Source organism: Filicampus tigris, chromosome 4 (assembly GCF_054856515.1).
Source record: "Filicampus tigris isolate MCC_2025a chromosome 4, RoL_Ftig_1.0, whole genome shotgun sequence".
Taxonomy (NCBI): Eukaryota; Metazoa; Chordata; class Actinopteri; order Syngnathiformes; family Syngnathidae; genus Filicampus; species Filicampus tigris.
The window spans coordinates 25,064,980-25,088,913 of NC_141220.1; the positions used below are offsets into that span (position 1 = coordinate 25,064,980).

The window sequence follows — 23,934 nt, forward strand, 5'->3', positions numbered from 1 at the left end:
AAAATTAACTCGGTTAACTCAGTTTCATTTACTTCCTGAGGCAGCTGACCTCTCCTCACTGTGCAGCCAAACTTAGAGGAGAGTCACTGTCACAAATACGGACTTTTACGTAGTTTTACTTTAAAAAGTTGCTCGACGGCTCATTGGAGAAATCCAAAATAATTTGCACGCCTTGCAAAGCCAAATTCAAATACCATATTAGCTGTACGTCCTTTGTGTATCTTGTTGTATTTTACAGGAAAATAATCTTATTCAAGGATCAAAGAAAGCTATTAGAACAGTCTTTGAATCAAAATATACTTTTTTTTTTCGATATTCATTCAAAAATTTTACTCATATAACGGTTCCAAGCTTTGTAAAAAATTGTAGTTGAAAAATGTGATTAATCGAGATCAATTATGGGAAATTTTGCGATTAATTAGTTAAAAAAATGTAATTGCTTGACAGCACTAGTGTGTGTGTGTGTGTGTGTATATATATATATATATATATATATATATATATTTTTTTTTTTTTTAACTGTTTTCTGAATCAGTCACAATAATATACTGTAGTGTTACCCTCACCTACAAGTTTTCCGAGTTACGAACTCAGTCACAGAACAAATTGAACTCGTCAAGGTGCCACTGTAAATTCACCAATGATCGTATCAATCAAAACTGAGCATTATTATACTGTAACTGTTGCACTGAAGATGGGGTCGATGAGTTCTTACCTCATTATCATGCGGCGGTAGTTGATAGAGTAGCTGCTTGATTCGGAACTTCTCTCCCGGACTGTTTACGTACGGGATCTTATCCTCAGGCAGGCAGGAGAAGTACATCTGGACCTAAGGAATTAATTATATGGGTATTACCAACAAATATGTACAAAATATCAAACTGAAGGAAAAATATGTTCCATATGAGCTGTTATGGAATGGGGTTTTTTTCCCCATGATACTGGAGGAACGTTTTCTCCATAAATCCACGCCATAAAAGTCATAATAGGTCAACGGGTCGAATCAGTTTGTTGTTGTTGTTGTTTTTAACAATCATAAGCTTGTCTCTATAGGGACAGGACAAAGCAGCCTGTCGCAGTGGCACTTTGACCTTTGGGGCTGACCACTTGGTGAGTAAACTTTATGAGGGAGGGGCCATTACAGCCGGCCAGATAAAGAGGTGGGACGTGCTGGTCTTATGTGTTTGAGGACTTCCTGCAGCTCGAGCCGTCTAAAGAGGGGGAGCGACGGCAATTTACCCTGACAATCAACCTCAACATTGCCCCCCATCTCCATCATAAATTATGCACATTTCGATGCTGCTATTACCCCCTCATCCACCTCCCCAGGGGTTGCGGAATAGGTAGCTATGTGTGTCTTTACCGTAACGATGACCCATAATGCACCATTCAAGGCAATGAGCGCAGTAAAGAAAGACATTACAGTTGACCCATGCATTGGCCAAACAAAAGCCCCGGCGTGTTTGGACTTCTCTCGGTCTGTGAACCCCTTCTCCTCTGGCCCATCATTCCTTTATTTGCTTCCATGTGTGTGGTTGAAAAGCCAAAGCAGGATGAAGTTAGTTACAAAAACTCAAGAGGAGAGAAACGCACAGGCGGGTTTGGGAAATATGCCAAATTACACCGGCTGCCCTCCGGGCTTAACTAACTACCCTGCTTGTATTTGTGTGTTTGTGGAGGAAAAGGCTTGTTAAACAGTCCCCCCCCCCCTGCCCCCCATCTCCAAATTCCCGATCCTGCTCGACCCACTAAGTCCTCCAAAACAGATCTCTGATAATCACAAGCAGACTTGACCGTAGCACAGTTCGTAAATAAAAACTAGACATCCTGTCTGTTAGTGGATGTGAGGTAGACCAACAAGCTTGCCTTAAAGCAGACCTGCCCGGGCTTTTATACAGATTGCTGTTCAGGATTTGAATCCACTGTGAAACGAGTGTATAACTTGCTGAGCACCACTAATGAGGGCCAAGCAGACACCTGGTGGGACATTAGAAACGAGGTCAAGGCTGTTTTTAATCTCTATCAAGAGGATGGATACATCATTATTCAGGGTGGTGATGTCTGGAATGACCTAAACAGATATATGCTAGATTAAAGAATCTTCTTGAATCTTCTAGAGAAGATCATATTTATGCTTGTAAACAATGTAGGAAGGTATATATTACCTACCTTGAGCAGATTCATTTTCTCATTAAGAGGTATTTACACGACACCATTTTAAATGCAGCGTTTTAAAATCATCACAATGTTTTTTTTTTTTTCAGGGTTCATTCAGGGTTGCAAACAGTTGCAAAGATGTTTGCCAGACGTTCCCAAACAGTTGTAATGGTCGCACACAGTTTTTCTTGTCACCATCAAATTTTGCATACCTAAAAAAAAAAAAATTTGCAACAAGAAAAACCTATTGGAGTCCATTAAAATTGTTGGCGAACGTCTTTGCAACTGTTTGCCACCTCGAACGAACCCTGATGGAAAAAAACAAACATTCGCTACGTGCGCACACACTTGCAAACCTTTGCCGCTCGGTGGGATACGGCCTTAACGCAACCATCTCTAAATGCTGAATGGTGACTGATGCTGAGAATCTAACCCACCCTGCCACCGTGAACCACTACACTGCCAGCGCATTTGAGTAGGTTGTTTTGTAAAACAGTGCAGAGAGTCAATGAAAATGTTCTATTAGCTGGGGACTTGGGTTTTGTTCTGCTTTTAGTCAGCTGGGATAGACTCCAACCCCCCCAATAAATGGATGGATGCCTATTGACAGTAGTATCAATCAGTGAAGGAATCAATGTCATGCTCCTCTTTACCTGTCGTTAGCAGTATTAAAGTTTTATTTAGAACAAATTATAAGATGTTATTTTATGAACCTCACCTGCTCAGGCCGAAGGCCGGGTGGTACCCAAGCGTACTCCTCCAGCGCGCAGCCGGAGTCGTCATCCGAGGTAGAACTGCGCTGGAAGCCAGACGTCAATTTGCTGACTTTCTGCTCCATGATCAAGTCTCGCTGGCGTGCCCCGCCTTGATAGCCAGCTGCTGACGCCACCGCTGTCGTACCCGCCAGGCTCATCAGAGGATCCTTCTTTCTAGACAGAAAAAGTGGGTACGACATGTTAGATCCTGGAATAACCATTTCTTGTTGTCATCACTCCATGTCAAGTCATTGACTCATCTCGGAAGTGTTTCCTTGTTTACATCTTCTAATGTCTCCTCCATTAATGAGGAAGTCAAGCCAAGCATATTTTTTTTCTCCAGGATATTTTCTATGCAGGCCCACTAGTCTAAACACGGCATTCTGATTAATATTGCGTTTCTGGAATATGAGAAATTCACCTGTTTTTAGCTAGCTCGGGGGCGGCCATTTTATTACTTCTGTTGACGGAAGATGACGTCATAACTGCTCAGGGCTCAGATAATGACCAATCATGGCTCAACTTCAGAAAACAGGTGAGCAACTTCCATGTCATCTTCAAGTCGACAGAAGTGACAAAATGGCCGCCCCCTGAGCTAGCTAAAAACGGGTGGATTTTGCTTCTTACCTCATATTTCATATTAATCATATTGCCTTGTTTCAACTAGTGGGCCTGCACAGAACATATTCTGGAAAAAAAATATGTTTGGGTTGACTTCTTCTTTGAGTCACACATAATAAAATAATGATTTCTTTGTAATGACACCGTCAGAGTGGTATTAATTTAACAGTCTTTGCTATTGTAATTGTTGCTTGGTATAGAACAAGCATCTTTGGAAGAACTCCAAATTGTATAGCTTAGAGACGTTGGAAATTTGTGGTTCAACTTTAATAGTTGCCTAGGATTTGTTTTGTTAGTGTGCAGGATTGCAGTCCAAATAACGATTTTGCATTGGCAGAGGTCTGTGCTCAATTTTTTAATTTTTTTTTTATTTCTTTTGTTTTGTATCTCATTGTAGTGTGCAGTTGCACCTAATGTTGAGTTCAGTCTTTTCCCATGTACCGCAAGCTAAAAGTGCGAACGAGCCACTGGCTTTGTGTCCTTCCCTGTGTCAAGAGAGACCGCCGCAAGTGACCCGGGCTGGCTTGATCAGTTGAGCCTGGGGTCTGTCTAAACACTGGCCTGACAATGGGACAAGGCCACCATATGGGGAATGTCCGCAAGGCCAGTTTCCCTCCCTTCATCTCTCCTTTTGCTTGTGGCTGTTTGTTTTCCAACCTGCTGCAGCCACTGTCTGATCCGTCCTTTCATCTCGTGAACGGACACAGAAATGGCAGACAGGTGAAGCTGGGAAAGAAGGCTCGACGGGCAGCGACAATGTCACGGAGGGAAAATCTGGAAGGGAGATCAAACGGCCACAGTGTTTACTGCGCGGGGTGGCCTTGTGCGCTATTTTTACAAGCACCGCTAGCTAGGCTGTGTGTTTGACAAAAATAGACCAATAGAAGAAAAGAATCATTGGAGTCAGTCAAGGATGGCTGTTAATTTTCGATCACCGAACTACAAATAAATAATACGTAACAGACACAAATACTAAAGTATAAAAATAGACGATAGTTTGGATGAGATTTTGATCACTGGCTGCAATGCTGAAGTACGAAGTGACGATCCAAAGCACTTAAGCTCAGTGGGGGGGCACATCTGTAAATTGTTGTACTTCTAGTTTGCAGTGTGGTTGAACTGCAATGCATGCTTAAACACGACAAAGGAATGTTTATGTTGTTGTGATGATCATATTGGGTCTCGTTCGATTGTTGGGTGCTTCTAATGAGGCTCCACATGCGATAGAAAAATGTATGTCCAGTTGTGGCTATTCCTCAAAGACCAAGGAACTCTAGCTGAGATCAAATAGGAGTCCAGCCAGTGTCCAGCAGTCCCTTGACACCCCCCTTACTTCCCTCTCTCTCTCTGCCACCCCCCCCCTCCCCAATATGGCCGGCAAGGGCACCCGAGGCCGCGGCAAGACAGCTGACAAAACCAGACACACTCGAACGCAGGCTTTGAACACAGACGTGATCGTTGAAGAGGCCTGAAGATGTGGAATGATATTCATGGCTGACTTAGCACAGATTTATACAAAATACTAGCCTCAAACTCATACACAGCCTGTCAGCCGTACTTATTTATTTATTCCCTGCTTCTCGTTTAGCGCGACATGCTCTTAGATAGCGGCACGCCAGACACCTCCACGCGTGATTAGGCATTTCAAAATAACTGATGCCTGACATGTCTCTCTCAGGCCTGCTCAGTCAGAAGGCACCCGAGGTAAACCTGACGCGTTGGAAAGGTTATGCATAAAGGATTTTCACAAAATTAGGATCAAGACTAGCGGCTAATAAGATTAGTTTCTGTACTGTTTATCCTCAATCGAGTGGCGGGTAAGATGGAGCCTATCCCAGGCGTAACGCAATTCCAGATAATATGATTTTGTGTCATTGTAAAAGGAACATTTGACAAAAAAACTGGAGACATCATAACATAACATCAAAAACACATCACATTAAAGTGGAAGTCAAAGCAAACATTTTTTATCAAGAATATGTTCTATGCAAGGCCACTAGTTGAAACAGGGCATTCTGATAAATATTGCCTTTGTGGAATAAGTATTAATCCACTCCTTTTTAGCCACAACGACCAATCATGGCAGACCCGTTTTCTGAATCTGAGCCGTGATTGGTCGTGGTGAGCAGTTGTGATGTAATTTTCAGTCGACAGAAGACAAAATGGCCGCCCCCAGAGATGGCTAAAAACTAGTGGATTAACACTTATTCCACAAAAGCAGCATTAATTAGAACGCCGTGTTTCAACTAGTGGGCCTGCTGGGAACATATTCTTGAAAATAAAATACGTTGGGTTGACTTCCACTTTCAGCAGCTGCCTCATCGTGAGGCCTTTTGACTTGCGATCCCAAATGTGGCTCCTTGCTCTAAAAAGCAGCCAGTACAACCTTTCTCTTTGATACATCCTCACACTATTTGCTGAACTAGGATGTAAAGCATATGAAGCAAACTGGTGTTCTTGCCTTGCTAGAGGTCTGCTCTCTACTGATGGCCATTCAGGTTGTGGATATGTGACTGCATTGTAGCAGAAAATGTCTAGTCAGGCGCCTTGGCTTTATGACATCTCCCATTAATCACCTCTGATGTCCTAAAGAATGGTGCTTTTGTTGAGGAATTCGCTGGTGGCTTGTACCATCAAGAGGTTGTTTACCTCACTTTTTGCCTTTTTTTTTTTTTTTTTTTTTGCTCATCCCAGGGTGCGCTGTTATCGCATACATGACACTTAAAAGGTCCACAAAGGCAGATAACCTGCCCTCGGAAAAGGGAAGAAAGGCAATCCCTTGTTGCGCTCACCTCCATTGACTTGCAAATTAGACCAAAATAAACCTACAAAAAATGCGGGCATGCTTGAGAGCAGCGATTTGGGGAGCTAACTATAGGCCTGTCTGGTCACACGTTCGACCAAGCGCTTCACTAAGACGTTTGGTTGTTCCATACGGACGAAAACCTGAATCACAGGAATGTCTGGCTTGAAGTTCAAATCGCAAGACAGGATGTTTGGCGTCGGTGTTGGTCAAAGCCCCCCTTCTTTTCTTATACAAGCACATCTGCTCACATGCTAATTTTTCCATTAGTTGTCATGCAGCTCATTTCCTCTCACTTTAGCCTCCAATGCCTCCTTGAATGACAGAAGCACTGAGCCAGCTAACTTGGCCATGCTCAGGTTGACTTGCCAGCTCGCTGACTCATCACTTGTTGGCTTTTAAACTTTCCCTCCTCCCCGGTGAACAAGGGGTCTATGTTTTCTGCCGTTAGGTTTTCAACTCCCACCTTCTCACCCGCGGAGCTTCACCAAAGCACCCCGCGCCCCACCTCTCAACCGCCACCCTCCACCCACACTGGCCAGACCCCTGCAGTCCTGAATGTTAACAGCCTCTCCGCTCTTTTGTAAGATGCTTGTTAACATGGCTTTGGATGCTGCAAGCCTGCATATCTGACTGATCTGCCCACTGAGGGCATAGGAGAAGTGGGATGGGGGCGGGGGTGTGGTCCTGGGGGCGACTCTTTGAAGCTAAAATAGCTTGAATGATGGAAACTCATAAAAATGTGTTGTCGTGCTGTCAAACGATTAAAATATTTTAATGAATTAATCGCAAAAAGTTCCCATAATTAATCGCGATTAATCCTATTTGTCAACTACAATTTTTTTTTTTTTTTTTACAAAGCTTGGAACCGATATTTACTTGAGTAAAATGTTGAAATCAATATGGGAAAAAAAATTAAAGTATATTTTGATCCAAAGACTGCTCTAATAGCTTTTTTTTTTAAATCCTTGAACGATGCACCAAAGACGTACAACCAATATGGTATTTGAATTAGGCTTTGCGAAGTGCCCAAATTATTTTGGATTTCTCCAATGAGCCGTCGAGCAACTTTTTAAAAGTAAAACTCCTTAAAAGTCTCCTCTAAATTTGGCTGCAAAGTGAGCAGAGGAAGTAAATAAAACGGAGTTAATTGAGTTAATTTTTTTTTAATGCGTTATAAAATGTCAATTCATCTCCATAGTTAACGCTTTAACTTTGACAGCCCTCGTTGTAACACATTAAACAAGACCATTCTAGGCCGGAAAAGTCCTAAAAACAAACACAATTACTGCTTCTGAACCTAATGGGCAATGAACGAAACACCCATTTACGTCTTCACCTCATCATGTATTATCTTATTTACCACTCATAGACCCTCATACTATGCCGTACCAATGAATATAGCTTCCCCCGGCGTTTTCAACGTATTTAGCGACACTCTAAATCCAAGTCCTGTGATATCCAGACACCAGAGCATTGGCTTAACAAGCAGCTTCTGGTCTGAATCACTGTCTATGCTCGGCAAGGAAGGTTGATGGACGTGCGCGCAAACCAACACAGTGCTCTCAGTCAGTTTGCACCGGCCCGGCATGTTTAGCTTGGCTCCTGCCAGCTCAGCAATGCAGGCTCTACTTGACAAAGAAAACTTGATTTTCTGTCCCAGAGCTTGAGCTTGGACAAATCTGCTTTTGCGTCCGACAAGAGAGTAATACTTGAGGAAAATAAACAGCTCACAAACGTGGCAGCCTGTCAACAAGTTGCTGATGTTACTTTGCTGGGAACAGCATGACGGAGAATTCAAAGACAGTTGCATCATTGTGTATATCTGAACATTCCAGAATAACAATTGGAAACGGCCTAACCGGGGGATCAGACAGACTGTTTGGTCTGACCCTTTTTGTGGTCAGAGGAGTGTTTTTCCAAGACCAAATGGATGGGAGTGTCATCCCAACCAGAGGGACCACCTGCATGTCCTGGACAGGATGAATGAAGACACACATGCTGCCATCACTTAGCATCCCAGCCGATTCATTTTGGACTACCAAGAAGCAGAAACTAGAACCTTTGACATAACCTCAAACGGACGCTTGAAGAGACTTGTTCAATTTACGAAGCAGGATCCGATTGTTTCTACCCGTCGCTTCGACCGAAGCCGAGAATCTCTTGAGATGACACAGTCCTCTATCATTTCTCTGCCATTCTTACCTCAGTTCAGGCCAACTCTCCCGAGGCAAGCAGGAAAATGGATCTTATCAGCAGCCTGTCCTAGTTTCTTCTGCAACTCCTCAGCTCTGCATGTACTACGCATGATCCTCAACTCTTATCCCAGAGCACTAGTCGGCTGTCTCCACCGCAGCGGTCGGTACAGTACCGCCACCATGTCGCAGGACCGGAGGTGTGTGTATATGCAGGAGTGCAACCAGATGGCCATCCCTTACCCATGTCTCTCCCACTTCCCCAAATCCAACCCCCCGCCACCCCCACCCTTAACCTCGGCCCGGCCCCTTCACCTTACAGCAGCCAGTCACGGCAGGGCAACGCGGGGTAATGCCTCCGCTTGACCCTCCCCTCCTACTTCAAACGCCGGTTCCCAAATGAGAAAAGCGCCAGTTGTTGGAAGCAACCGCGAATCTTGACGAACACGTCACTGGCGCACTGACACTCTTACCCGCAATGTCTTTTTTCCCCTTATGCTATAGCAAGTCAAAGATGAGAGAAGAGTGGTGAATGTTAGCTGGGATCTCTTTTCAAGTGAGCAAAGATGTCATTTAGTCAATAGTGAGGCGTTTGCTCACAGCAACTTTTGGATGATAGGGTTGATTTCCGACCACCTCAAGAACATCAACGGAACATCAGCACGTCCTACCGAGGCCTGCTTTTGCGTCTCGAATCACGGAGGTTTCCTACGGAGTAACGTCGACGGAATTCCTCAGTTATAAAAAATATGCCACATACCAGAAAAACCTCAGTACTCCATATTGTAATTCGCACATGGTAAATAAACACAATTGCTCCAATTATTTCCTTCATTGCTTGTGCAGTTGATTGTTGCCAGGCAGAATTCATGGGGCTCAATCACGAGTGCCCTTTTGGCCAATGAAAAAAGGCCTACTCGACTGTTTTAATGTACAGGACAATTACCACCAATACCGTCAGAAATGCTATGACACCACTACTCTGTATTACATATAAAAGTCTTATTTGATATTCAAGTCAACCTACTGTTTGTGAACTATTTTTAGATTTAAAAAAAATTTTTTTTTAGGACACTGTCTACGTCAAACGAGCTGCTGATTGCTGTTTGGTTTTATTGTGTCCGAAGGCATAGAAGTGTACCTTCGAGACATAAAGAGACTGTACATACCTGCCCGTCCAGTGAAACTCCCCAGGGAGTTTGCAGCTGACCTCTGCCTCTCCTTCACCTCGGAAGGAATGTCACAACATGAGGCTCTTCCTGTTGCCTCAGAAAACAAAAGTGACCGCTTCAAGTCAGCCTTGCGACAGTTGCACCTTTTTGCCTTGTGCTTTTTACTTCCAGTCGACATACCGTATTTATCTTGGAGAAGCCAAAAGGTTTGTGCCTTTGCATTCAAGTGTTGGTCTACTTCAGGACTTTTAAACAAAGCAACGTACAAAGTAGTACTTTACAAGGAAGCGGTCAATCTATTTATTAAGTAGAAGATATTTCTTTATTTACATTTGGCGACGGCGTACTGTTGCAACGTTGTGTTGCGTTCAATTAAGATTTACACGGAGACCGTAACATTTGACTCTTTTAGGGTCGTACATAACTTCGAAGGTTGGGGCCGCCATTATGTAAAAACAAAGTTGGTACTTATTGACATTGGCTGACTTCTTTTTTGCACTTTTTGCAAAGTAAAAACGTGTTCAAAAGTGAGATTTGGATGGCGTGACGTAATAGCAGTGGCTAACGTATTACGTGTATCAAATTTAAAAATGCTAACACAGGTTTTCCTCCTTTGCTACTGTCGGCAAATTTCTCTATCATGCTAAATTGAATGAACCAAATCAGTTTGAGCCTCAAACTGCACGATAGGCCTACATTCCGAGTATGATTGACGGCATCTCATTGGCTGTCTTCTGCCCTCTGTGCCGTCACACACTTTTCATATTAAAAAAAAAAACATTGTGGGCTGTAGATGCTAGCTGTCAATTTTCTGTCCGAAGGAAGCTTATGTTTAAAAAATGTATCTAACATAGGGCGTGTTAATACACCACCAGTGGGTGTTTTGGGGCTTCTCTGAGTCGTGTTTGATTGCTAAATGTGCTTTAGCGCCAGCTATAGCTATGAGCTATAGTATAGCTCAAACTATAGCTACAAAGCCATTGTGGCAGCCAAGGCCAGGGAGGACAGGTCAGGCCTTTCACGCCAAACCTTTAGGCCTAGACACTCAGCCCCCTGCTCCATTAGCATGTCTTTAAGGGGCGGGGCGGCACAGCATCCTGCCTTGAATGACATGTTAAATCCAAGGAAACAGCCTGCATAGTAGTCACTTACCAAAGTTGGATTTGTGTGAGGCAATTGACTTTAAAGAGGAAGTCAATCCAAAGATATTTATTTTTACAAGAATCTGCAGTTCTACTAGTCGAAACACGGCATTCTGGTTAATATTGCGTTTGTGGGATTAGAGTTAAGCAGTAAAATCCACCAGTTTTTGTTCATCTCAGGGGGCGGCCATTTTGTCACTTACTGTTAATTGAAAATGACATCGCAGTTGCTCAGGGCTCATTTAACAACCAATCATGGCTCAGCTCCGGAAAATAGGTGAGCCGTGATTGTTCGTCACCTGAGCCCTGAGCAAATGTGATGTCATTTTCAGTCGACAGAAGTGACAAAATGGCTGCCCCCTGAGATTGCTAAATACAGGTGAATTTTGCTGCTTAACTCATATTCCACAAGCGCAATATTAATCAGAATGCTTGTTTAGACTTGTGAAGGGGTATAAAACATATAATTGCAAAGATTTGGGGGGACTGACTTCCTCTTTAATTATGATCTAAGCCCCCCGCCCCAAACCAACCAACCCCTCAGCCCCCCCCCCCCCCCAAACACACAAATACACATACAAATCAGGGGCTCTTTCAGTTATTCTAAAGTTCCCAAGGAACAAGAAAAATATAACGCAGAAATCTGACAAATATTTCTTTGTATTTTATGCATATCATACAAATGCTCTGATGCAATATTGCCCTAATTTTACCCAATCTAAAATGGCCTACAGTATACTTTGCTTTCTTAAAACTGCAAGTACACTGCGATGGAGGGATGGATAGAAACGATATAGTTTTATACAAGTTAACAATGCAACCAACATAAAAACCAAGGAGCTGGTTCACCGGTGAAAAATGGTTTTAAATATGGAATATTTGAATTTTGAAATATTCCCAAAAGGAACACATGTAACCAGAATGTTTGAAAACAAAAACAAAAAAACAGAACTAGCAAGTGTCCAAGGGAGTTAACCACCATTCAATTGTGTGTGAATGAAAGTAAAGATGACCGAAAACCGCCGTATAGGTCATCTTTCGTTCCAGCTGCCGTGAAGTGTTTTTATAGTTTGCGATCGCATGACCAAATCAAATCCTCCCAAGGTCTGTATACGGCCCATCGCTTCCCCACCTTGTGATCTAAGGCATAAGCATCCATTCACACCCGGAATGTCATGCTTAAATACTGCGCCATTGTCAGACGTACGGCCACAGTTCAAGGTTCACCTCAGATCGTTGAATAATATAAAGTCATGCATCCCTGACCCGTGACCTTCCGAGAGCAACAGATGACCAATAAATCTATCGCCTCGGGGCTTTACGGCACCATTCCCCGGTCATAGCCACAACGACCTGAACGGCACCTCACACCTGGTCTGCACCTTCTTGTCAGTGTAAAAAAAAAAAAAAAAAAAAAAAAGAAGAAGCTAGCGGCGAGGCAGCCAATGACCAGCATGCCCTGACAATGACGGGACAAGGGGGAAGTCGATTGCCATCCGGAGGGACGATAAAGCCGCATTCTTCTTCCGGTCCAAACACGTCCTTCGCGGGAGGAACGCATCCAGTCGGAGGAATCCCATAGACGGGGGGGGGACGGCAGCAAAGAGTTCAAGCCTAATGTAATCTATTCAAACGAGTCAAATTAAAGTCCCAAGACACGTCGTAAATCCGGGCCGGCGGAGGGGCAAAGGGAAGGTCAGTCTTTAACTCGCCGTCATTGAGGGACCGCGCTGAAGAATGCCTCTCACTTGTGTGCGAGCCACCTTATAAAACGTAGGCATTCTCCAGGTTTAAATGACTCGCCGACGGGCATTAGCGGGACACAGGCCCGACAAAAGCCTCGGTTATAAAGGCCAATAAAAGCCTATCACTCTACTGTAACAACAATCCTTTTTACGCCTCGAAAGAGGGAGGAAAAGGTCAACTGGTGGGGCAGCCAGCGTCTTGATATTGACTTAGCTGGTTTGCGGCCGACAAACTCGGGTCAGACTGGAGGCTTGTTAGCCCCATAACCCTGGCGTAACCCCTGCTTTTACTGTTTCACTGCGACACGCCGCAGACAGCTGATTCTTCCATCTCTTTTTCTGCCATGGTGTATTTATTGGAACTCAAGAAAAATAATGTCACAGGGACCAAACTGGGGAGAACGCTGTTATTTTTTTTCTGGAAAATGTCTCCAATGGGGACGGGTTGCATTACAAATGATGAGAAACAGCTTCTGTATGATGCACTGCAGTTGTACACCACCGCGATAATAATTGCGAAAGAAAATTATTTAGGGTTTGTAGGGCATAACATGAACATTGAGGAAGAGGTTTTGCCATCAAATTATTAATCAATCAGCCTGAAATAAGACGGCCAGAAGTATGCTGCTGTTTTTTAATTTTCTTTATTTCAGGTACCGTTCGTACAACATCCAGCCCTTCACAAGGACCTTCAAAACAGTTATTTATGCATTTATTTATTTATTTTTAACTACTACTGGCTTAAAATACAAGGCCAAATACTATTGAGTAGGGATGGGCAATTTAATTGCTGGAGGGGGCCACAATTTCCAATCAGTGCTACTGGGGGGCCACATAGGACCACGCACTTCCTAACCAGATGTAGGACAAAAATAATATTTTAAATATAGACAAAATGCGTACAAAATGCTTTTAACATATGTATTTCATTTTTGGGATATTACATTTTTCAATGCATGTATAAAACATACCCTATCCTAACCCCAAACCCCAAAAACAAAAGAACGACATACTGTATTTTTTTCTCCAGTGCAAAGGACTCTCTTGCATAAAAAAATAAGATTCGAGGATGTCACAAAATTGCTGAACAAGAACCCAATATGAAGTGCAAGAACTCATTTTGTACAATTTTTCACGCCCCCCAAAAACTCACTCAAATTTATAATATTGTTGATATACTACGTTTGTGCTGCATATCATTCCAAATCCACAAAAAGTAAAAAATAAAAAATTAGGCCTACTCTTTCATTATAGTATAAGACCCTGTGTAAGCGCAACTAAGAAATATCTACCATCTAGTGGTGATTGGTGATATTACAACTTAAAACTACAGCCGAATCCCTGCATATTCACAGATTTTTTTTTCCCCCCCAATATTTTGGGGGGTTTTTTCCCCCTGGATCCCACCCCATTTCTCCACATTTTTCTTGTGGATAAAATGATCAGTGTTGAGGAATATTTTGGGTTAATCGCATGTCACCAGTTGCCCGTCCCTGTTTTACACAGAGCTTTTTTTTAGATCTGCTAAAATCCAAAGAAAATCTATGCAACAACATATCTATTCATAACGCCCCATTGAATAAACATAAGTCAGTCGCTGGTGTTTAGTCCACTTTCTGCTCTGCGTCAAGGTCAGTTTAGTAAAGCTTGCTCTTTGTTTTGGTTCTGCAGATTGAGAGACTCTACTGCTCTCAGTACCGATTGTAGTAGGATACAGTGCCCGTGGCATCCTGAAAAATCTTTGACTTTTTGCTCTGTCACCCGGCTTTCTTTTTCGCATTTTTACTGTAATTAAATTAAGTGAAAACTGTCACTGGCATCCTTGGGGAAAAAAAAAAAACCCAAAAAAACAATTCTGCGCAGCCCTTTGGAAGAAGAAAATTGAACACCACTGGTCCAAACTGAGCATGTTTCTGCTAATCATCTTATTCAATCACCGGATGACAACGATGTCTACTGTGATGTCACCCAATATGAAGGTCCGCTCCTAGTGGGTTGATACATTGCTCTCATTCCATACAACTCAATTTGGATTACGGCGCGCCACTTGTCTCAAGCCCTCATCATCCGTCCATCGTCCTTGCCAAACGTCGCAGGGACGCAGCGCTCGTATTTCACCCTCAATTTTGACACCCTCTCGCCTAGTTGTAAAAGTGGGACCTCATTGTGGAACAATGGGAAGTGGAGCACCAGAGCTCCCGGGGGCTGTTAACGGGAGGAAGCCCCCTTTATTTGAGGACACTATAACTCAACAAAAGCCTGTGGCTGTCTGACGGCTCTGACACTGCGCACCCGCGCCGACAAAAGCAGTGGATGAGCAAAGGGGTAAGCCCTGTCATGTGTGGTCTCCCCTGGACAAACTTGGTGAGGCCGAGTAGGAAAAGTGCCCGCTTTATTGTGTTGACTGTCAAGATGTTGACAATGAGAGCAGGAAATAGTTTGTACCTGCGTGTAAAAGTTGGACCGTGGCTGTTAAGAAGGCAATCCTTGCACATCTGGGGCTTTTCTCTGACGGTAAAAAGCATCCTTCTCCTCACATGGCGAACAATCTGTCCCCACAGAGAGCGACAATGGGCGACTCTTTGCAGGAAGAGCATCCTCGGGACACATGTGCAAGCGTTTTCAGCCCCCAGAATGGCGCGGCTTCAAAAGGCAAAAAAACGCGGAATCCGGCGATGGTCTGTAACAGTTAAGGGCTTCTCAGTCGGGATCCCACTAATGATTAACATTCCTGGAGAAAGCACTCGGCCGCAGTCTTTTTTTTTTTTTCGCAGCGTTCTAATTAAGCACATGCTCCAGTGCCGCTGGACAGAGGGAAAGAACCGGGCTGCAGTTCAAACCGAACTTGCTTCACCCATGCTTGCCTTAATTATTATTAACTTCAGGAGGACGTAGGTTAGAAACAGAAATAAAGCAAATGTAAATCAAAACAGCTATGTTGCGAAAGCAAAATCATATATATATATATATATATATATATATATATATATATATATATATATAATTATTATTTTATTTGTAATTTTTTTAATATTTATTTATATATATATATATATTTTTTTTTTTAATTAATTAATTTATTTATTTATTTATTAATTAAGCACCTGCGTGTGACGTGGACGGACTGGGACCACGTGGGTCGTTTAAATATGCAGACGGGAACTCTGTGGCGGTTCGGCGATGCCCAGCTCTGCAGACTATGACGCATTTCAATAAATACGAGACTGAAACTGGAAGAAGATTTTTAAAAAAAAAAAGGAAAAAAAGTACCCATTAAACATACATTTCAGGGTAGCGAGGTGAGCTGGAGCCTATCTCAGCTGACTACTGAAAACAGGCAGACTTCACATTGGACAGTTCGCAGGCCACATGTAGAGTCAGACATCCTCTAACTGTCACATTGACACCGTCAGTACGTGGGAACTGAATGCACACTTGTCTGCAGTGAAGTCAGAGAAAAGTAGCACTGCACCAGTAGAGCCTCTTGATCAAACAGTATTTTCAAATGCAAAATCAATCTAGTGCAGTAAATACATTCGCTTCATAAGGAGCATCACAGAGGAAGGCTCTATAGTGTGTGTAATCGGGTAATCGGGTTTTGTGAGATTTAGTTTGAAGTTCTCATGAGGCTTTCCGCAATGTTCCAGGCATGAGGTCATTAAATGTGTGTGCGTGTGTTTTCGGAGGAAATGGAAAAAACGGACCCAACTGGCGGCCTTATCACTCTTACAGTGAGGATGCCAGGCCTACTGGGCAAAAACAGCCCGACTAGACGTCATCAGTGTGTGTGATTTCTGGGGACGCCGATATTGACGGCCAAACCATCAGTCGGCGCTGGTGCACAAACACGGCAACATTTCAACCATCAGCGATAATACACTGAACCTCCATTTTTCGCAGGGGATACATACCCAGCCACTGTAGGTGAGCATTTGCGATTTAGAGTGACAAAAAAAAAAAAAAAAAAAAAACGTAGATTCCGTCAAAACATTGAGAAGGGGTGAATTGTTGACATTGAACGCTTTGACGCTTGTCGCTGCTAACGAATAGTGTAACACACACGCTGGTGTTGTGTGACTTCAAGCAATGAACAAATTAAATCCACAAGTCGCCGTACCACGGAATGAACCTTTTACTGCATATCAATCAGTGGATATACAAAAGTCTACACACCCCCGTTCCCATTTTGGTGATGTAAAAAAACCCAGAGTAGACCAAGATAAATAAATCATTGAAAACTTTTTGCGCCATCAATGTGAACGACTGTATAACCTGTACACTACAATTTAAATGAAAATAATCATGTACAGTAGTTGCACAAGTGCACACTCTCTTTTTTTAACTGGGGTGTGGCAGTGTTCAGAATAGCCAATCACATTCAAATCCATGTTAAATGGGCTTCAGCACACACCTGCCACCATTTAAAGTGTCTCCAATTAACACAAATAAAGGTCATATGTTCTCTGCTCTGTTCCTGACGTCATAAACCGTAGTCCGTAAAGAGCTTCCACGGCATTAGAGGTAGATATTGTTTAAAAAAACAAAACAAAAAAACAAGATATCAGTGATGAAATAGGAAATGGAAAAACGTTGACATTACCCAGAACTGGACGTCCCTCCAAAACTGATAAAACGATGAGAAGACTGGACAGGGAGACTGCTAAGAGGCCGACAGCAACATTTCAGGAGCTGCAGGAATTTCTGGCAAGTACTGGCTGTTCAGCATGTGACAACAATCTCCCGTCTTCCTCATTTGTCTGTCTATGGGCTTGGGAAACAAGGCGGAAGGAAGCCTTATCTTTTCAGTAATGTAGAATTAAGGTAAAAATCATTTTAAAAAGCAATCTTTCTAAACAGAAGATTTCACGGTATAGCGTAATAAGATACCGAAGATCTTGTAAAGGAAGTATTTTTGATCCTGCGCTTGTATTGGACCTCATTCGAGCGTGCAGTTGTACCTAATATTGTGGCCACTCAGTGTCAATACACGCACACACGTATACATCTGGTGAGCCGCTGCTTGTGTTTTGTTTGTGAGGAAGATTGCGCGGGCCACGGCCAACAAAAGTATCCCTTTTGTAAGCGAGCCGCTCACCGGGAGCTGCTGTGCGCTTGTTGGACGTGTTCTCATCCGAGCCCAACGGCTCCATTGTGCGGACCCCACTTGAAATGTCCTCAGTCGCCCTCGGTCGACGTTGACCCATCCGTGCGTTTATCCTTCAGCATGATGTGTGACCACATCCGATGGGTGATATTTATTAATTCAGATACATTTTTAAAAGTGGAAATCAACCCAAACATATTTTTTTCAAGAATATGTTCCCAGCAGGCCCACTAGTTGAAACACGGCATTGTGATTAATATTGAGTTTTTGGAATATGAGTTAAGCAGCAAAATCCACTCGTTTTTAGCCATGTCGGGGGGCGGCCATTTTGTCATTTCTGTCGACTGAAAATGACATCACAACTGCTCAGGGCTCAGGTAACGACCAATCACAGCTCGCCTGTTTTCTAAAGCTGAGCCGTGATTGGTGGTTACCTGAGCCCTGAGCAGTTGTGATGTCATTTTCAGTCGACAGAAGTGACAAAATGGCCGCCCCCAGAGCTGGCTAAAAACGGGTGGATTATCTCTTATTCCACAAATGCAATATTCATCAGAATGCTTTGTTTCAACTAGTGGGCTGCTTAGAACATATTCTTGAAAAAAAAACTGTTTAGGTTGACTTCCATTTTAAACAGTAATTTACAGTACAGTAAACATAGGCAACATAAGTAAACATGACTAACTTTTAAAATATTTTAGTTCATAATAATATAGAAAATGGATGGATGGATGATGGGATACTAATCAGTGTTGTGCAAAAGATCATTATTGTAAAGGAGAACCAGCGTGAACACAATCTAAACAAACAATCCCTCCAACAATTCAGGAAGAGAGTTTTTTTGTGTTATTTTAGGCTATTATTAAAACGTTTTTTTTTTGTAGTGAAATATAGCACTGTGTATCTTGGCTAAGCGGTCTTGTGTTGCCCTTGATAAGAAAAAGCAATACATTTCAGTTTTGAAAAAAACAACAACAAAAAAAACAGATGTCCTGGCAGGAAATGACTTTGTTGTCGGTCCATTATTAAACCCCAATGACCTTTTTCCCTTATCGCCCGTGCGCACTGATCCCACCCCTGCGACGACGGCACCGTGGTGGGCCGCGGGAGGGGGAGGGGCATGGGGGTATGTTTTGCATATTTTCAGGACGGTGACGCCAACCTCCCCACAATTTTGTGATAATGATGGCATCGCGAGGTTCATATTCGTGATTTCGATCGTATCGTGCCATTTGGATAGCGTGGCGTCCCCGATGATGACAATCGCTTTTGTGCCTTCATTGCCAACGCTCGCGTCCAAACACACGAGCGTTTTCATCGGCGCGGCGGTCTGATCGTGCCGCAATTACGACGCGCGGTTGAGCGTCAGGTCCCCCCAAGCGTGTGAGCTCCAGCCTTCCTAACATCATCCTGCAGAGCTATGCGCCTGGAAGCGCTAAATCACTAACTACTTTTAATCACTGCACAGTAATGCTTCGCATGTGGATGCAATGTGTGCAGGCAGATGCTAGAAAAGCCTGCGTCCGCCCCCAACGTGATTCAGCCAAGCCAGCGTCCTCGCATCCACTGGTCAGGGATTGGACTGTGTTTCAACATTTCCTTTTTCATGTGACACACAGTTCACAGGAGGGGGTCTCAGACTTTTTGAGTCCAAGGACCCCTCATAATCCGAGCGCCAACCGAACAAAAAAAAAAAACTGCTCTGCTTTTGTTTTTGCTCCCGTTTAACTGACCGGAATTCAAAGAGCTACTTTTTCTACTTAAAGTAGGAAGTCAACCCAAACATATTTTTTTCAAGAATATGTTCCCTAGCAGGCCCACTAGTTCAAACACGGCATTCTGATAAATTTTGCGTTTGTGGAATATAGGTTAAGCAGCAAAATGCACTCATTTTTAGCCATCTCTGGGGCGGCCATTTTGTCTTCTGTCGACTGAAAATGACATCACAACTGCTCGCAACGACCAATCACAGATCGGATTCAGAAAACAGGTCAGCCGTGATTGGTCCTTGCGAGCAGTTGTGATGTCATTTTCAGTCGACAGAAGACAAAATGGCCGCCCCCTGAGATGGCTAAAAATGAGTGCATTTTGCTGCTTAACCTATATTCCACAAACGCAAAATTTATCAGAATGCCGTCTTTCAACTAGTGGGCCTGCTGGAAACATATTCTTGAAAAAAATATCTTTGTGTTGACTTCCGCTTTTAAAAAATTGCAATTTCTCTAAATATTCATACAAATCTGTGTTAGTGAGCACTTCTACTTTTCAGAGATAATTCCTCCACCCCACGCTTGTATAGCATGATTTAGTTGTTTTTTTTTTGTTTTTTTTTTAAATGCACAATAATAATGTGCAATTGTGCACCCATTACAGTAGGTGGCGGCGGCACTCTCATTTATTTATTTATCTATCTATTTATTTATTTATTGTCAGTGACAGAATAAAAAAAAAACCATGTTAATAGTTATTATTTGTCAGTTGATCAGTCTTTCTTTTTTTGTTTTGTTTTCTTTAGTGTTAACCTTTACAGATAAATGATACTATTTATAATCAGGGCAAGGAGTTGGATGGGGGCTCATAAAATGTTTTCTACTTCCTGGGCGGGCGTAACACAGCTCTAGTAACATGCTTTTCTTTTTAACTTAAAAAAAAAAAAAATATGCGTTATGCAAGCTTTTAATTGTCTCAAAACCGAACTAAAGTGGCTCATTATTGGACAAATGTATTGCTAATTATTTTGCAGACCCCCAAACTACAGCTCGAGGACCCCCCCGAGTTTGAGAACCATGGGTTCACAGCTCTCGGTCTCTGCTCTGTGCCACATCGCACCCCCCCCACCCCCAACCCCACCGATCTAGAGGTCCCACATGCTTGCTTCCGACCTGTCGAAGCGAACTGGACCCAGTGTGAGGTATAAAAGGCTGCCAAAGTGTTTGGCTTAGCGGGAATTTATGTGAATGGGGGGGGGGGGGGGAGCCAGGATGATTGGTTCTACTTTTTAAATCAACATGCTTTGCCAGTCCGTGGACGCTCACTCCATGTCCAGTCCGAAGCCAAACATGACACACACACATGCATGTTTATCTCTGCCGTTGGTCCTGGGCTTGCACGGCGTTGTTAAAGTCCACCACAGGAGCCGTGGAAGCTGCCTTAAAAGGTCCTGCGACGAAAAGCAGAACTGACAGCTTTGCCCCAGTACGAAACGCTGCCACATCCCAGTCCCACATGCTAAACATTTATTCCACTTGGCTCCTAAACATGTGGTGTCATCTGATGAACTACATACAATGGTGGCTCAACTTACACATTTGTCGAAATGCAAGTTGCTGCTCAGCTGATTGTTTTGCAGACCCACTAGGTGAAATAAGATATTCTGATTCATATTTTGTTTGTGGAATATGAGAATTCCACCCGTTTTTAGCGAGCTCAGGGGGCGGCCATTTTGTCACTTCTGTCGCACATTTGGGATTTGTCGGTTTTATTTTGTGCTATAGCTAATTTGTTACAAATGAATCCTAAACCAAAGTGACTTGTTATATTTTGAACTGAAGTTTTGGATTGCAGAGCAACTGTTCTGCCTTTTGTCAGAAATAAATGAAAGTTCTTTTGTTGAAATGATCTGTCAACAGTTTAACGGAAATGTTATGTATCAAAAGTAGTGGTACCAGTTACTTGGTATCGGTTTCAGTGATAGAGTAGTCAGACTGGTATCAGTCTGGAAAAAAAGTGGTAATGAGCATCCCAATTAAAAAAAAAATGTCAACATGAAAGCCAGTGAGTTATTTTACTCTGCAGCATTGGGGAATTTAAAGAGAATTGTAGAATTTACACATATGAGGCAACTGTTATTTTTTTCCCTTCAATTGTTTTTACTGTCAACAGTGGTGAACCTATTTTTAAACTTCTGCCATTTAAGAAATATGAGTGAAACCTCCACACCAACTGTAGGTCACTTTACTTCTATTCATGGTCCCTTTCATTCCCGCGGGCTTACTTTTGGTCTATAAATATCTTTAACAATATCTACAGCCACATTCATTTTAATATGGGAGAACAGTTTAAAGTTGAGTGCGTGCAGAATTGGCACTTTGGGGCGTTAAATGCAGGCTATATATGTTTTTATTGGGGTGGGTAATAGTTCAGTGTGTATTTTGGGCAACCTCCCATGTGACCACTAGGTGACACTGTCACCCTGGTCTTGTACTTGCTCCCTGGAGTTTGTCAGTCGCTCTCACCCTACTGGATCATTTCAAAACAAGAAAAAAAAAAAAAAAGTATGGTAACAACTACAACAATCACTTAATGACTGAGCAAAACTGGCCAAATGCATTCATCAGCATGCTCCGCTTATTAAGCCCACTTCCAATGTAATACCTCAGATAACCCCCAGTACAGCGTGTCCAAAACAAGCACCTCATCCAGGGCCTCTCTGTAAACTCAAAGTGCCCTGGGATGGGTGACATCATCACCTGTGACCATAGCAACTGAGCCTGGCTGACTTTTGGTATGTGCAAGACTTTAATAAGGTTTACCGCACTCTTTGTGACTTAGAAGAAGTAGAGTTTTGGTCAAACGTTCTTTGTGGGTGACGTTCTCCTTTGAGGTGAGGAGAGAGTCTTATCAACCGACTGGTCACAACATTAGGTACACCTGGACAGGGCACTTGATCATGATATCAAGTGATATCAAAACATCCATCTTTGCAAATATAATACTGCTCAGTTGATATTATTAGAGGGTTAAACTGCCCTGCGTCATCAACATTTGGTCCCGCTAAGATTGAAGAGGGACCATATTCGGTCAGCGGAAGCACATGATCTTGCCCAGCCAATCAGAAAAGAAAGGTCATGATAGCAATAAAGCAAGTTATGATTAATAATTACAGAGGGGGGAAAAAAAGTATGTATCATGTAAATATACAACCATTGTAAAGATCAAACATTGTGATAAAGTTAGTTAAATTCAACAGAAAAAATGAGTACCATATACATGGATACAATACCCAAAATATTAATATAATAATAATGAATTATAATATTAATATCAGTGCAGTATACTACTCTCTACAGTTTAACTAAATTATTTACTTTGCTCCTTTTTTTAAATTGTTTTTGTTTTTTTCCCCTTTTTTTTCCTGAATATTTTTTCCTAGTTTTTTGGGGGGGTTCTTTTCAATTTTTGATGACAGAAGAAAAACTATTCAAAAAAGAACAGGGAAAAACTGAAAAAAAAGTATTCCATAAAACAGAAAAAAAATACTCTGAAAAACAGAAACAAACAAACAAAATATTAAAAAACAAAACACTTGAAATAATTTTTTCAAGTGATAAATTTCTGTAGTTTATTAATTTATACAGAAAGTTGATTTTGTTCATTTCAAATGATAAAATGAAAAATAAATTAAAATTTCAAATATTTGATTCCATTTTCATAATTAAATTAATATAAACAATATAATGAAAAATGTTTCCCCAGTAAAATAAACTAGTCCTATTTTGACGCATTTTACATACACGTTTTTCTTTTTTTTTCATCTATGCATGATCAGGCCGAAATCCATCCTAATTAAAAAAATATCTATATATTTTGTATGTATCTCCGTTTGTATGATGACCCAAATATTACGGCTTTCAGTATGACACAGTAAAGTTCTACCCCCATGAAAACCACAACCACCATTTAGAAACACGCACGCATCTGCTAATCTTTTTTTTCAATCATTTGGCTGTCTGGTGGGCTACATTGTGGTCGTCTACGACCCGCGTGCACTTCTCGACGCACATTTCCACAGAGTGACGTCCCATCTAGTGTCACCTCTCCTGCGTGTGCGCGTGTTTGTGCGTGTGTGTGAGCATTCCTCCTCACACAATTTCCACTTGGCCCTTTTGACACGCACCCAGTGGCGCGCAGGCAGCGGCGGAGCAGTTGTCACCCAAGTGACAGGCGACAGCTGAGTCCATACATCTGGAGCCCCGCGAGGGGGGCTGCGGGCGTTGTGGGTGGGGGGTCCATCCATCCATCCACACTCCCACACCACCCTGACTGTTTGTTTTTTCTGACCTTATTTTTCCAGCGCAAATGAGCCTCGAATGGAAGGGAAAGTGAAACGAGCGCCCTGGTGTCGGTGCGTAAAAACGCACCGGCGAATGAACTGACGTTAAGGTGGGGGGGAAAAAAAAAAATCCCGCTTAATTTAACATATGTGTATCATTAAAAGTTACAACCTCATGAAAACACACGATG

At 42.5% G+C, this 23,934-nt stretch overlaps 1 protein-coding gene across 4 annotated transcripts in view; it reads right to left on the bottom strand.

Annotated features, from left to right (window-relative positions):
- The window catches only part of prickle1a (prickle homolog 1a), a 28,844-nt gene that overhangs the window by 4,616 nt on the left and 294 nt on the right, over positions 1-23,934 (bottom strand). The window contains exons 1-3 of one of the 4 annotated variants that reach the window (XM_086027549.1): positions 8,542-8,696; positions 2,876-3,082; positions 716-829 (exon numbers count right to left, since the gene is read on the bottom strand). In XM_086027549.1, coding sequence (XP_085883675.1) covers positions 716-829; positions 2,876-3,070 — 309 coding nt within the window. In that variant the 5' untranslated portion in view covers positions 3,071-3,082; positions 8,542-8,696. Of the gene's footprint in view, positions 1-715; positions 830-2,875; positions 3,087-8,541; positions 8,697-23,934 lie in introns of those variants that run through there. The other 3 variants (XM_086027547.1, XM_086027548.1, XM_086027546.1) reach the window with 3 other exon arrangements.